We start from the raw sequence: 12,240 nt of genomic DNA, 5'->3' as shown, positions 1-12,240 counted from the left end.
ATTCTGAAACGCTCTCCGTTTGCTTCGGAGTATGTGCCTGAATCTGACCGGATGGACGGTGTGGCTTTGTCATTTTGGTCGGCATAGTCTATAGTTGCTCAACTTTGTGAGATTCCTTATTGAGCTCCCATAATCTCTGGCAAAGACTACACAATGTGAGACGAAAGTGAATGATTTGCTTCTGAGCATGCATATACAAAGTTTCGAATGTGCTGAAGGGACTCAAACCCTATTAAGCATGTGCCACGCCTATAATCGGAATTGCGGAGGTTTTATTGCGTAAGGCAGATGTGGCATAGGACGCGTTGGATACCTTATTCCACGTGGAGGTGATCATCGAGAGACAACCTCACGTCGACGATAGCTTGACTAGTTGACAACGACATAAAAGGTGACGACAAAGTCAAGCTATACTTTAAGGCGTCAACATCACACCAGATCTTTCTATTTCATATGTGCTGTGCTCAAGTCGTAAAGGGGTAATTACGCTTCGAAATGTCTACTCAACAGTTCACCTCCATGTTCTCGACCAAGCTAAGTTCAGCTTATAATCAATTAAGAGGCGATTTGGGTGCACCACAAACAGCAACGGAGACCATAGAAAAGCTAGTGGATAGAATAAATACAAGTGCGGCAGTTGAGGATAGGCGTACGGCCGTCTTGGGATTGAAAGGATTGAGTCGAGATTGGAAAGAGGTTAGTTCCTTGTCTTGTGTGAGAGCATAACGTACAGGCTGATAGGCAGTATCTACATAGGATGTCGGTACAGTGGCTATCACACCTTTGATAGCTGTTCTGGAACATGATGCGCCTTTCGATACGGAGATAGCGAAAGCTGCATTGGAAACATTGATGCAGCTTTGTGAGACCGCCGAAAAGGTTAGCTGGAATATCTAGGATTGTGCTTTGAGCTTCGCTGATAAGTACCTATATAGCCCGCGAAGGACGACTTAGGTCTCAAGTTTACCGACATCTTTCTTGAGGTGAGCTGTCGTGAAGCAGAGACTCAAAAAAACGATAACTGACATAGAATATACTTAGCAACCAAAACCCCTTCATTCCCTTCTTGCTCTCTTATCGAACTCTCCATCATTTTATCCAAGATTCTACGCTCTTCAATACCTTTCACAGCTTCTAGCTTCGCGTCCAGCGGTTGCTCAATCGTACATTATGTCAGCTCCTCCTCCAGGTGTAGATGGTATACTTGCAGTATTAGATCCGGCTCCTCCACCAGGAAGTCAACCTCAAGCTGGTCAGGCGCAATTAGGTGGAGGAGCAAGTGAAATGTTACGGAATGAAGCACTTTTACTTTTACCTGGGATGCTCAATGGTAATGCCGATTTGCAAAAGATCGTAGCTTTCTCAGGGGCCTTCGAAAGGTTGTTTCAAATCATTGACAGTGAAGGTGGTGTAGAAGGTGGAATAGTTGTTCAAGATGCTTTAACGGTGATCGGTTGTCTTCTTCGATTTAACGTCTCCAACCAGGTAAGTGCTAACAATATGCCTTGTCAAAAGTAGATTCATGCAGGTGCTGATGGACTGTTGCAGAACTACTTCCGAGAATTATCCCTTATACCCTCTATACCCCGTATAGTCGGTTTCCCTTCACCACTTCCTGCAGATGTGCCCACTCCGGACGAGTTTGCGCTTCAATACTGGCCGGAGCAGAAGATTTACAATACTGGTTTGGTACTTGGCTTGATAAGGATGCTGATTGGTGGACCAGGAGGCAGTAATCAGGTCAGTTGCTCTGCCGGTTTCACATGTAATCGCGCAAGCTAATAAAGATGCAGACCGCTATGGTGACCGGTGGAGTTACTAGATGTCTTGTAGAATTGTCATTGGCGTCAAACGCTCCAAATGGTATCAAGTCACAGGCCTTGAACACACTTACCCCAATTCTCCTTTCATCCACTGCCAACCAAGATCTTCTATCTAGTCTATTGATTTCTCCTCTGATGGCTATACATGCCGACGAAGAGCATCCAAATGGCGGCTTCGTACGGATTCCCAACAAGCCTACTGCTGTAGCCTTGGTCACAGCAGTCATAGAAGGTGATTCTAGTGCTGGTGGAAGGGGCTTGAGGGGAAGAGCAGCTGGTGTTAACATGTTCGAGGTGAGCTGCAGTGTTTAGCTGGAATTGTATGCCCGAAGTGCACTGTAGCTGACAACCCTGCAGGCTTATGTCTCGGGAAACGACGATGCCCGAATCGGTATACTATCCTCGATGACTGCTCCTCCACTGGATAACCCCAATGCCAACTTCCCAGATCAACCTCAATCAGCCGGGTCTCTCATATTATCAGGCTTACTGGATCTACCTCAACATCTGAACGAACCATTCGATCCATACAGATCGTTATTCTCTTGCCTACTACTCTCACACTTAATTAGAAATTCCGAACATGCCAAGAAACTTGCTCGGGATATCACTATCCCATCTGGGGATTCAGGTGATAGTGCAATTGCGGATGATGATGACAAAGTCTCGCTTGTTCAACTGGTCGTGGGCAATTTGATGATGGCTTCGAGAGAACAGACCGAATGTGTTAACAGAGCAGCTCGAGAAGGGGTCACCGGCGGATTGCCGGAAGAGGAAGACTGGACTAGAGTTATGGTTGGATATCTCGTTCTTCTGTGTACTTGGTTATGGGACAGTCCTAAGACCGTCAAGGAGTTTTTGAACGAGAGTGCCAATCTACAAGTGGTATGTCACTTCAACCCTACGCAGTAAACCTAGCTAATTGAGAAGTATAGCTTATCCAACCTATTACGCAAGCTACCGGTATTGATCCCTTAGTACAAGGCTTGAGCGCCTTCTTGTTAGGTGTTTGTTATGAATTCAATCGAGAGCCGGGAGAAATTACTCGGTAGGTCAGCTGTTAAGGAAGCAAATCACGGGCCAAGCTGATCAAGAGAAATGTAGGGCGACCCTTCATCCAATTCTACATTCAAGGATCGGACCCGATCAATTCGTTTCTCGAATGGCCAGATTAAGGGAAGATCCGCGATTTAGAGCGGTGCAACCTGATGCCTTTGAAACTGAAGGACCCGATGCTATCGCAGCTGCCACAGCTGACGGTGATACTGAAGAGATTGATGAAGGTTTAGAATTATGGTTTGATTGGGCATTTGTTGACTTCTGGAAGAATCATTACTGTAGGTTCAACTCGCGTAGCCCTTGCAGACATATGTTGAAAATGCTGATATGCCGCCGCCAGACACGATACAAAGGTCGATTGCCATAGATCCGGACGCTGTCAGGGGATCTGGGCGTGAGTAATAACCTATCTGCTACCATGCGAGGCTGGACTCAGGCTGAACTTCGCGTCTTAGCTGTTGACGATGGCGAAACTGCTGCAATCATCATGTCTCTACGACAGAAGCTCAAAGCCCAGACTGATGAGGTAGTACAACTTCAATCCAAGCTGGAAGCATTGACAAAAGAGAATAAGCAGGAGGTGAGCTGATGAACGCCAGAGCTTCTACTTGCAATTGCATGAATCATCTAACGTATCATAATCAATTTGTAGAAAGACGCTTTAGTCAACGAAGTCGATTCCTTATCATCGCAAATAGCCACTCTGTCCAATCAATTGCAAGAAACCACGAATGCCAGATCGATACTGGGAGATCAATTAACTACTCTCAAGAACGAATTTGAGTCACTAAAAGAGGTAGCATCGTCGGCTGAATCGACCAAATCTGAATTGGACAAAATTTCGACCGAGTTGACGTCTCTCAAGGAAGTTCACGAGAAAGCTTCCAGCGAATTGAGCTTGGCTAAAGCAAGTTCAAAATCACGAGAAACTAAGTTAAAAGACCTTGAAGCGAAAATAAAAGATTTAGAAGACAAAGCTAAATCCGTTTCGGCGTCCACTACAGGCACCTCTGAAGAGGATACGAAGGCTCTCGGGGAGAAGAGCGCAGAGATCGAGGGACTTAAGAAGGATTTAGAAGACGCCAAGGCCAAATTGGAACTTGCCGAGCAAGCGTCCTCGAAGCAGAAGGAGCTTGAAGAAAAACTGCAAATCTCTGATGAGAAGGCCACTACTTTAAAGAAAAAAGCAGAAGAAACAGAAGAGAAGAGTAAAGAAGCGGAAAAGAAGATTGAGGAATTAGAGTCAAAATTGAAAGCAGCTGAAACTTCATCAGGTGATGGAGGATCAGGTCAACAAGCAGGATCGGGTAAACAAGCTAAGAAAAGAGCAGCTGAATTAGATAACAAAGTGAAAGATCTTGAGAAAGCACTTGAGGATGAAAAGAGACAAAGGGAAGAAGAAAGTAAAGAACACGAAGATTTACTTGTATTGCTTGATGAATTGACTGCGAAAAGAAAGGCAGATAAGAAAAAGATGAAAGAGCAAGGATTGGAAGTCAGCGAAGGTGAAGATGAAGATGAGGAAGAAGAGGAAGAGTAAATAGCAATAAACAAGCAGTGGAACTGGTCATGCTTGGATATAGATCATGCATTTGACTTGATTGTCTATATGATTGAGACGATGCTGCAATACCCATGATCTCACTGAATAACCGGACAAGTTTCGGGATATTTCCAGCAACTACCTGATACTTTGTTCTGCTACGCCTCTATTGGTTTATTGACATGGACGAGATTAAGGACTGGACATCCTCCGCATTCATCCTATTGCTTTGCAATACAGTTTCCTATTACTCAATTGAAAGCTGAAAAGCAAGTGACGAAGTCCGAGTTGTTACTATTGGTGGTTGACTTGGAAGATGATCAGTCTATTGAGGATGCCTGAGAGTATGTGATGAAGGTTACAGGTAGATTAGATGTCTTGGTTAACAATGCAGGTGGGTACTTTGTCTTTTATTTGATCACAAATTAAATGGCTGATAGAACTTTGAAGGTATATTAATCGATCATCAAGGTAAGAAACAAGGTCTTACAACTCGTGAAATGTTTTCAAAATCATTCGATGTAAATGTAATAGGTACACATATAATTATAGAAACTTTGCTCCGTTACTTATCAAAAGTGAAAATGGAAAATTATTATTTTTAGGAACGAGTATGTCAAGTTCAAAAATTGCTGAAAATCCTATACCATATTTTAATATTTCACCACCTTCTGGATGGCCAAAAGAAACTTGTTCAAAAGATTTTTGGGCATATAAATCAACTAAATTAGCTTTGATTATGATTATGTGAGATTGGTTTAAAACTTTTAAAAATGATAATGCAAAGATTTGGGCAAACAATCCTGGATCAGTCCAAACTAATTTAGGTAATAGTCCTGAATTTTCAAAGTCTATCAATGCTGGCAATCATACATTCCAGGATTATCAATTTGAGATGTAATAGAAGGTAAAAGGGATGAGGATGTAGGTAAATTGATTGCCACGGAAGGTGATTATTTCGTCTGCAGTACCTTGGTGGTAGGTCACAGTAGATAGATTCATTACAAGTTGTATGCTGTTTAAGTTTGCTGGTCAATGCGGCGATCTACCTGATGGGTATGAAGTCTTCTTCCAGAGACTTTCCTATGCATTTTTTTTATGCATAGATTACCAAAGCCGTTACACACACGGTGGATTGTTTTGTCATACTCATTTGTCAATCGGTTTTCCCTACACCATGAACGCATTGGCCTAAAATTGCCCTTGTTTCTTTCCATCACTCATCAAAAACTCGTTGACCCTTTTCAGCGCGGATCGAGGTGGATTACCATCAGGCCATTGGGAGACCAAACCATGCAGCTTATTGGCTATATCGGATTTGGTCAAAACTTGCTTCACTAGTTGCTCCGAGTTTCCATTCTTTGCATTCGTCATCTCTAGGTTGGCCAACGAGCTTATAACAGCGAGTAAGATTGGTAAGATCAGCCTTCTGCCCTCTACCGTTGGTGGCGGAGGGTTGTCGAGAATGAGATTCAACTCCTCTTGTTTGTCTACCTGGGTTTCCGAGTATTTAAGGATTCGGTCTACGTCGTCTTTGCTTCCATGTACGAGAATCATTGGTTCGGCGCTCTGTTGGATGTGTCTGACAATCTCTGCCAAGGACTGTTCGAAAGCCTTCGCTTCTGTCTTCGGGTTTCCCATTATTAGAACTGATTCTTCTGGAAACTTTCCCCTCGGTATTTTCACCAAACGAGGTAGGTCCCTGGGATATTTTTCGTACTCGATCACGCGGATTCTCAGGTATGATCTACCAGCCTGATCCCACCCCGTTGGAGATATCGGGGTTCCTAAATCTACCGCTAGTCGGGAAGACGATCCCGGTATCCCTTCCATTGAGTTAGACGCAGTTGTCCTTGATTCTGCGGTTGTAAGTTTGGACATTGACCAAGAGGTTATCAGATCATCAACCAATGTCGGCAAATCATCTCGTTCCGCTTGGAGCAGATCAGCCTTGTTTGCATGGAATAGGGTCGGTTTTAAGCCCTACGCCTGCTTGGTAAGCGACTCCAGCCATGAATGGCAGCCGAAGAAAAGCCCAATTTCACTTACTCTTGCCCACAGCTCATCATCATCACCTGCCCCTGGTACATAGTCGAATCCCACGCTCATACCGCTGTCGCCTAATCTAGTAACAGACGGTATGTCATCAGATTCTAGGTCATTTGCCCAACGCGAAGCTGACAGGCATATGATAGGTGTATATGGCGGATTCGAAGGTATGACAGGGGGCGTGGATGTAGAAGGATGAATGAAGAAGGGGCGAAGAGGTTTGGAGAGATTTGGTAAGGATAAGGAGGACTTCTGAACAGCTCCAGCGGGTGAGCATGAGCTAATCGTCAGGTGGAACGAGGGATAATAGATGAACGCACTTCCAACATTTCGGCCCAGACATCTAGCCTTTCCTCGATTTGAGCCTTTTCAGAAGGCGAAACTACTTTCGGTGGCAGGTATAATTCGCTATCCCAGTCATCGTCTACCGAAAGATCCCTCCGCAACTCCAAAGCGAGATTGATCACGCAGCACCTAAACGCAAGGTTAGAGCCATGAAGCTTCGCTTTGACTGTAGAGCGTATATCGAAGCTCACCAAATCGGAACGGTCTTCGAAAGTCCGTCAGGCATCCTTTTACCCCTCCTGGTCGAATCGACCAGTATCAAACTAGGAAAATTATCAGCGGCACGTAGAGAGCAGCAACAATCAAGACATACCCTCCATGATCCTCAGCATACTTGGCTAAATTCAGATTGGATCGACGAAGGTTGAAATCCCATTGCTAAATGATTTGATAGGGAAGAGTCAGTATTCTCCGTTCACGTGAGCATTTGGTACTTACGGTCATATGCCCATCTGTAGACTTAAAGTATGCATACGCTTTCGAGCTGGTCTGAGAGGAAAGTACAATCAGCCAATGTGTCCAGAGGCTGATCTCATATTGTACCCACTTACCGATGGATCACAATACCAATTACCACATCGCTGATTAGCTACCATTGTTAGTCAGGTTTGTTCTGTTTGTCAATTACGCATACACGAAGAGATGAATAGTTTGTCTGTATCACTGGGGCAAACAAGAATAGAGAGGAGCGACGAAATCACCCCTCGTGTTGTGACCCCATTTCAAGAAGGACGATCGCCGATACGACGCAGGAAGGTAACTCACGGACTACCTCGAATCTACCGTCAAACCAATTATGTGCGACATCTCTTACGAATTGCTCGTCCGCTGATATGGAATGTAGTCGATTGAACAGGTCGTGTTGAGCAGCATATCTCCGTACAGCTTTCAAGTCGGACATGATAGACAATCTGGACGCGGGGAAAAGGTTAGGCATCGAGGACATGTAATTTTATGCCTGGATAGATAAAATCACTTTCTAAAAGATCAACAGAGAAGGAGGTGAATAAGCGGACAAGTCCGCCCTGTTAAGGAGAGACATCCATAGAGTGGTCGAGTGACTAGTCGTTCCAATTTTCACTTTGACCGTTTGCTTGGCCCAAAAGGTAGAGGGGCAATGCATAGATGGGTTCCCAGAGCATTTACTAAGCTATATCTATGCTGTTCTTGCTAGGCCAACGGCGGCGTTCGTCGTAAATCACAGTGCTATATACATGCCAACGGTCAGAATATGTAAATATACAAGATCAAATTTAGTCTGCGGTGCGATGAATGGACAGCAAGGTATAGAATATTATCGAATTACTAAAATATCACAAAAAGTAGGAATATCAACCAAAGATACTTTGTAGAGCATATTAGAGGCTCACAGCTCTAATCACACTTGTTTAAGCAGGTCTTGGACGCTGAAATCCTTGGCTTTCTCGATTTGAGATTGATAGTAATCCATGGAAGGCACGTAAGTGACTTGTCTCCAGGACTCATTGTCATTTGGCCCATCTCTGCGTTTCCAGTATTTCACCTTCACGTCTACATTAGGGTCAAATTTGACAATCCGACCGCCTAGTCCAGTTTTGTCGATCGAGCTGTAGCCTAAGCCTGGTGTATAAAAGATCGAGAAGAGATTTCCTTTCGATTGCCATTCGTTATCTTTGAGATATCCTTGTTGACTTACACAGCTGGTGATGGCGCTGTCGAGGCTACCTTCGAATTGTTTCTCTCGAAGTGCCATCTGCTCTTCAATTTCACGTTTACGATCTTCTGTCAAATTAGAGACCCTTGATCTTCCCCATTCGTCCCAGCTGCGAGTCAGTCCTTGTTCTTTCCTAGCGTCCCTAGCGGCCTCTGCTTCATCCCCCCGCTTTGTCACTGTGGTCAAGTGGTCATTCAGCTCGGCAGGCGAAAAGGTAGGCAGGAGTGCATTGCTTTGACGAAGTTCGTACATTCCTGCATCAGGGTTAAAACCTTTGCCCTCGCTTCTTATATACCCTGCGTGTTTTTCGCCATGTGCTAGTAAATAAGCTTTTTCAAGGTTGATTTGGGACTGAGAACCTTCTGACCACATGACTTCCAATTTCGACCTAATTTCGCCCTCCTTCTTGTGATAGTCATCATCATCTCTAACTATATCTGCTAGAGTGTGGCCAAGGCAGAGACGTACACTGGCCTCATTCAGACTGAGGAAATCCTTTTGTCTCATGCATTGAAGAAGGTGAGAAGGGAGGCTTCTTCTGAATGTGCTCGCTGTGTTAAGACAGAACTGCTCTTCTGCTGTTGCATTGTCGCTCGAAGTATACTTGTTGATCATCGGACCGAGATTGGAAAGATCGACATGTATGGTCGGAATCCAATCTGCGTCCTGTTGCGTGAGTTCAAGAGACACCGAATCGCCACAGAGTTTGATCACAGGTTTGTTGATCAGGGTGTTAACGACTTGATCCCGATGAAAGTCGGTGAATCTTGCCCTGTCATCATCTCTGATGCTATCTAAGGCGTATCGAGGCTGTGCCTCGTCGTGGGCCAATCCGAAGCGTGTGAGCTGGAGTCCAAGTTTGTCGAGCTGAGATCTGATCTCAGTTGCTCTGGTCTGCTGTAACCCGGAGCCTTCAGCATTCAACGATGTTTGTCTGTGGATTTGGCTCATTGTTGGTTGAAATTGATGAAAACTGTGATTGTGTGTTGGTATGGGAACTAGAATGTGGTGATGAACTTAGCATATCCGAGAAACACTCTATTTGTTTGGGCTTATATACCTTGACCAGGCCAACGACTTCCTCGGCTTTACCGAACTGACGGGAAGATCAATCATGACGCACATTCCCTTCCATTGATCGAAAGAATTGGGAATCCTCTTGGTACCCCACTCATAAGAAAGGATTGTGAGGGTGACGAAGTTATTACTTGTCATGCGATGCAAAAGGTGCGGTCAGAAGAAGAGGCTTCACCGAGAAAGCTCCTGACTTATAAAAGGATGATGATATCGTGCGAAGCCATCACAGAAAGGATGTGTCAAGGGTCCTTAGCTTCTTATCCCCACTTTACTACAGAAAGCACGTAAACAGCCTTCGTAACCTCTCGTCTTCGGTCATAGCAAGAAGGATAGGCCAGTCTCGCACGTCTTGCCTTCGTGAAGTGAAGCAGAGCTCTTCGCAAAGAGACAAAAGTAGGATGTCCTTCGAAACACAGAACGTCATATTGGGGCAGGAATAGCAGTAGGGATCTGGTCTAGACGATGCAAAAAATGTTGCTGCTGAAAGGGAAGACGATTTCAAATGAAATAAGTGAGTAGACATCATAAGACTTATGTGGACCTCGATAAGCACTTTGCTGGCCTTCTTCGATCCAAGTGTGGAGCTGTTACGTTAGCTCAATTGCAAAAGGTGAAACACGAAGTACTGTATGCCAGAACCGAGCTCCTATCTAGTCTTAGAACTCTACTCAGTTCGCACATAAAGATACTGGCATCATAGTGTCTTTTCAAAGTCGCGAAATCAGACGACGGCGAATAATGCAGTTTAGACAGATGATGCACCTGTCATTCAATTGTGCAGAATTGGTTACGGCTTGATGTGAAAAAACAAGCAGAAATGGGGAGGAATCTCACTAAGGTACAGTATTTCAGATAATTTCACAGGATATATTTGCATAATTGCTAATTTCACATGAGATATCAAGACTATACACAATTTATTAATCTGATATATGCGAGCTATCTGATACCTTCCTCCTTCACTTGTGAGGCTTCTTATGAGCAAAAGTACAATATGTTTTATACAGGAGATTGTCAAATAAGATATGTATCCGAGATAATGGTAATAATGTATTTCTTGGCTAATTCAGGCGTAGTGGAAGATTACTCTCGAGATTGGTGTTAATGAAGCAGCAGTAATCACAATTAATGTCTTGTCTTGACTGCCGCACTGATTTCTGCTTCCAGACTCTCGTTGAGCGAGTTTATGTCCTCTTGAAAGTACTTAAAACTATCAGTGGCGCTTTGGCGCTTATCGGTGTGCCAAAAATTAATCCTGATCTCCGAGTCGAACGGGATTTCTGGACCCTTTGGCCTGACGTGTCCTACAGGCAGAGGGATGGATTCATCTGTAGGAAAGCGAATAGCTGTAGCAAGATCTGCCTGGGTATAGTATTCTTCGGAGGAGACGCCCTCGTTTCGAGATAAAGTCCTTTCGATGGCTTGTGATTGAAGCTCGGCGTATGAAGTCAATCGTTCCGCTTGTCGAGACCTAAGTTCATCTGTGAGTTTTGTCGGTTGTGCGAGATCGTGCTGTGAATATTTTCCCGTAGCCTTCCTTCGTAACGCTCCAGCTCGCTCTACTTCTGTCATCTGTCTACGAGCTTCAATACGACCTTTGAGGTATTCAGGTGTTATCTTCTGATCAAGGCTCAAGGTTTCTATTCCCGATTGGCCTTCGGAGGGAAAGGCTGCGTTTTCAGGATAAATCACCATGCCAGCATCAATGCGCTTCTCAGGATTATGGAAATAACAAGCATTTTCGATTGGCTCAATTGCTTCAAGTGTCTTTGACCATGTTGAGGCCCACTCATCGCTCAAGCGCTGATTTTCAAATTTCGAGAGGCCAGGAACTTCTCGAATCATGTCGTATACGGACTTGAAAGCACACCGTGCTGCTTGCTCAGTCCGAAATGGCGCATAGGTTTTGCAGGTCGTCTGATTCCAACTGTCGAACATGTTGTCCTTAATGCGATTAACGATTTTTCGGTATAGTCGATCAGGTATAGTACTGGCTCCCTGAGAATCGGTATCCTGGTACTTTGTTTCGAGGAAAGCCAAGTGATCCGTATTGATATTGATTACGGGTAAGGGTTGTCCATCGGTTCCGGTGTCCATTGTGCAGCTGACCATATTCTCCATTTTTTTGGTCGTGAGCTGGTGAGTATAAAGAGTGGCAAGTCCTTCCAGATGATCCTCATTGGTGAATCGATTGGGGTCTTTACTAATGACAGCGATATGAGTTGGAAGTGGTCTCCACTGGGAGTATACCCCAGAATAATCGTTACCGGCATCTTCCAATGCTGTAAGGAGTTCTCTGAGCATTTTCCTTCGAGCATCCCGAACAGAGTCGGTGTTACGTTGATGTGAAGCTGTGTCAGTGTTCATTGTCAAGATATGGATGAGGCGATACGAAATGGGTGATAAATTGGGGCTGGTTGGATTGTTGGTGAACGTTATGAGAAGAAGGTAAAGAAAAAAGAGTTTCGTGGTTTAGAAAAATCAGGTATTTATACAATTTTCAGAATGGCAATTTGCATGACTGAGGGGACAATTTATGCGTCAGTGAGTCAGTCAGTCACTGATCATTTGTCCTTTATCCTGCCAGAAGCCAAATGAGCTTACACCACCCTATGACGTGAATTTCTGCTTCGCCTTCCACCTCTGATTCT

General features: G+C 44.4%; 4 protein-coding genes across 4 annotated transcripts; 1 reads left to right on the top strand and 3 right to left on the bottom strand.

Annotated features, from left to right (window-relative positions):
* Positions 1-495: 495 nt before the first annotated feature.
* Positions 496-4,422, top strand: I206_103873 (uncharacterized protein; the record flags this gene model as incomplete). Its single annotated transcript, XM_019156284.1, has 12 exons — positions 496-696; positions 757-879; positions 936-983; positions 1,042-1,485; positions 1,549-1,740; positions 1,794-2,117; positions 2,181-2,708; positions 2,759-2,871; positions 2,928-3,160; positions 3,223-3,276; positions 3,338-3,462; positions 3,535-4,422. The coding sequence occupies 12 exons, from the start codon at positions 496-498 to the stop codon at positions 4,420-4,422; spliced, it is 3,273 nt and encodes a 1,090-aa protein (XP_019011242.1).
* A 1,194-nt stretch (positions 4,423-5,616) lies between these two features.
* Positions 5,617-7,720, bottom strand: I206_103872 (uncharacterized protein; the record flags this gene model as incomplete). Its single annotated transcript, XM_019156286.1, has 8 exons — positions 5,617-6,408; positions 6,475-6,726; positions 6,795-6,948; positions 7,011-7,082; positions 7,133-7,197; positions 7,258-7,308; positions 7,371-7,408; positions 7,585-7,720. 8 exons carry the CDS (start codon positions 7,718-7,720, stop codon positions 5,617-5,619), a joined length of 1,560 nt encoding a protein of 519 aa, XP_019011244.1.
* Positions 7,721-8,197: 477 nt separating this feature from the next.
* Positions 8,198-9,463, bottom strand: I206_103871 (uncharacterized protein; the record flags this gene model as incomplete). Its single annotated transcript, XM_019156287.1, has 1 exon — positions 8,198-9,463. The coding sequence occupies one exon, from the start codon at positions 9,461-9,463 to the stop codon at positions 8,198-8,200; it is 1,266 nt and encodes a 421-aa protein (XP_019011245.1).
* A 1,251-nt stretch (positions 9,464-10,714) lies between these two features.
* On the bottom strand, positions 10,715-11,956 carry I206_103870 (uncharacterized protein; the record flags this gene model as incomplete). Its single annotated transcript, XM_019156288.1, has 1 exon — positions 10,715-11,956. One exon carries the CDS (start codon positions 11,954-11,956, stop codon positions 10,715-10,717), a length of 1,242 nt encoding a protein of 413 aa, XP_019011246.1.
* Positions 11,957-12,240: the final 284 nt, after the last annotated feature.

The sequence above is a fragment of the Kwoniella pini genome, chromosome 5, assembly GCF_000512605.2.
Source record: "Kwoniella pini CBS 10737 chromosome 5, complete sequence".
Taxonomy (NCBI): domain Eukaryota; kingdom Fungi; phylum Basidiomycota; class Tremellomycetes; order Tremellales; family Cryptococcaceae; genus Kwoniella; species Kwoniella pini.
The sequence above is the reverse complement of the archived record's forward strand: the minus strand, read 5'-3'. Positions and strand labels throughout refer to the sequence as shown.